The sequence below is a fragment of the Camelina sativa genome, chromosome 13 (assembly GCF_000633955.1).
Source record: "Camelina sativa cultivar DH55 chromosome 13, Cs, whole genome shotgun sequence".
Classification (NCBI taxonomy): Eukaryota; Viridiplantae; Streptophyta; class Magnoliopsida; order Brassicales; family Brassicaceae; genus Camelina; species Camelina sativa.
The window spans coordinates 8,696,176-8,698,905 of NC_025697.1; the positions used below are offsets into that span (position 1 = coordinate 8,696,176).

At 34.6% G+C, this 2,730-nt stretch overlaps 1 protein-coding gene across 1 annotated transcript in view; it reads right to left on the reverse strand.

Annotated features, from left to right (window-relative positions):
- Positions 1,807-2,730, reverse strand: part of LOC104738055 (subtilisin-like protease SBT6.1) — a 5,398-nt gene continuing 4,474 nt past the window's right edge. The window contains exons 8-10 of the mRNA XM_010458294.2: positions 2,280-2,729; positions 2,137-2,197; positions 1,807-2,004 (exon numbers count right to left, since the gene is read on the reverse strand). Coding sequence (XP_010456596.1) covers positions 1,919-2,004; positions 2,137-2,197; positions 2,280-2,729 — 597 coding nt within the window. The 3' untranslated portion in view covers positions 1,807-1,918. The remainder of the gene's footprint in view (positions 2,005-2,136; positions 2,198-2,279; position 2,730) is intronic.

The following is a 2,730-nucleotide window of genomic DNA, read 5'->3' on the forward strand; positions in this document are numbered from 1 at the left end:
TTTGGTCTTGGAGTTTTGGACGTTTTAGCTTCGGTAACGAAGAACCTCTCGGAAGACGTGGCTTGACTTGTAACAGCACTAGTCTCAACGACGTCGTATAGATCTCGTGGTCGGCAAGAGTTTAGAGATGACCGGACCATTCTTGAAACCCGGAGCTTCATTCTTTTCTCCATGTGGTTTAGCTAGAGAATCTCGATGGAGAGAGAGAGAGAGATGGGTATGGGACTATGGACTATTGAAGAAGAAGAAGAAGTAAATGACATATTAAAAGTAGTGTCTCTCCCCATACTACAAAGACTTTTAAGGGAAGGGAGAGATAAATTCTCTGTTGTGTGTTTTTTTTCNGTCAGTTCTTTATAAGTTTATTTTTTATAACAGTCAGTTCTCTTTAGCTCTTTTNGTGTGTTTTTTTTCTTGGACTGGCTTTCATATTTCGTAATATTTATGATAATTTAATGATTACAACTTTTTACGTTTACTCTTTCTGCAATGTCTTTTGTCATTTCACTGTCGTCNTATGTACAGAGGAGAGAGTTGGGTTGTAAAACCTCTTTTGTTTGGAAGACGTCACTTTATCATTGTAACGTAAAGGATTTTGCATTGTACCCATAAAACTACTACTAAAGTCAATCTTTCGTTAACGTTACAAAATTCGTAATACAGTGTATTTTAACAATATAATTGCCTAATTGAAACTTAAGTCTCCCCGGAATTCGTGCATTAGTTCTGGAGAATTTTTTCAAAAAGGCAACTTAATTCGAATTAAATGATTGAAAATGACAATTACACAAAAAGGTAGTACTGCACGACGATCACTAAAAGTCAAATTTTATGTGCATAAAATAAAACAAATAACATTGACTTTTTAATACATAAAAAGGAGAAAACATTTATCAGTAAACAAAAAATTTAACAAAAATTGCTAATAATATGTATTTTAAATTTTCAGTACTTTTATGCACTTTGCTTTTTAAGTATGATCATTAATCAAATTGTACATTACGTCTTAACTTATTGTATATTTTCGGTTCAAAAATGCCTATGTATTAATCTAATCATTTTAAAGTGATTTTCAATAATTTTAATTAATGTTAGTGATTTAATATTGTGCCCTGCATCCACACCCACAGTGGAGCCCTCCCATGCATATATAATCCCACTATGAAGAAGATGGGGATCGAACCCCAATGATGACAGGTAAACCTGGCCAAAGTGGAGGGAGGACCACTACCCTCCCTATGTAGCCTCTTCAAATTAGCATGATTTTAATCTTTAGCTGCTAGACCAAACTTTCTATTTTGTAATTTTAAGCACAAATGATATATATTTTATTTTCTTATAGAGGAGGAATTATAGGTCAGATGTTTGGTAGTGAATGTGTGCGTATTGGCTAATCTAATTTCCCTTTTTACGTAAAATAGTAAGGTTATATAGCCATTATGGGTGCGGTGGCTGGTTGGGGACCATATCAGCCTCTTCCTGTATTTGAATTTCAAATTTAATTACACTAATTTTGGGTTATCTATGTATGATGTATTTCACATAAAAATGTTTTTTTAAAAAATATTTATTTCCTAATAAGAAGAATCACTTGCTCAAAAAAAAAACTATTTTTTACTTGTCATAGGATATGATCACATGATGGCTAATAGACGTTAAGGATAAAAACAGAAAATTAAAATCATAAAATCCTGGATACTTCTGATAAGTAGTTTTTTAGAAATTGTAATTCTTTGATTTATATATTGTTGTATTATAATTCCTTCCTAATATTTAGCTTTTAGAAGTGAAGTTTCTAGAAATTGATTTCCTAAAACAAAATTGCCAGCTTTGGAATTGAAGGTGAGACTACATTCTGTGGTGGTCAGTTTAAATCAACACAAGAAAAAATAGACTGGACCAAGACAAAGGCTACATGCTAGGCTAACCGATTCGACCCAGATGCTCTTCTTCGTCTACGCCTCCTCTGCCGGATTCTCCATATACTTAGTAGCACTAGAACTCCTACAACACACAACCGGAATAATCAGAAATGTTTTAATAGCCTTTTTACGAAACAAGAATCATATTTTGATCATGCGATAAAAGATTAAGATGACTAAAGAATAAAGATGTTCAAAAAGGTTCGTTAATTACCACTAGCTGCAACACCAGCAGGTACGATCCACCGAGTAGCTACTAGAAATGGCACGTCAATCTGCAAATATGAGAGCAAAATAATATAAAAATTTTGGTCCTTCCAAAATTCTATTAGTTAACCAGAAGGTAAAATGAGTTACCTCGTCTTTATTGAATAGGCCTCCAAGATACTTGCTTCTGTGAGAATTAAGCTCACCTCCTTCCTTGGCTGGTCTCCAACGTGTTGGTCTTGTATTCTCCACTGTAGAATTCAAGCCTCGACCCAAATCAATGCCACGATATCCTGGCAATCTACGGTTCCTTCCTCTGACATGTAAATTATATCCTTTAGTCCCCCATACTTCATATCTGGAGTCACTCTCACAGATTAGCTCCTTTCCGATCACAGAAGAATATGTTGAAAAATTTACATCAGTTCTTCGGGATGGCAGTTGTTTATCGTCTACGGTTACGGGAGAATATCTCTTCACAAATTTTGAGAAAAGTACAGGGTCTTTGATATTTGAACTGCTAAAATCTAGCATTTTCTTCAGGAGCCAGTAGCAGTTGGTGACCATATGGCTACTGTCCAGGCAATTTGAGTCTCCATAA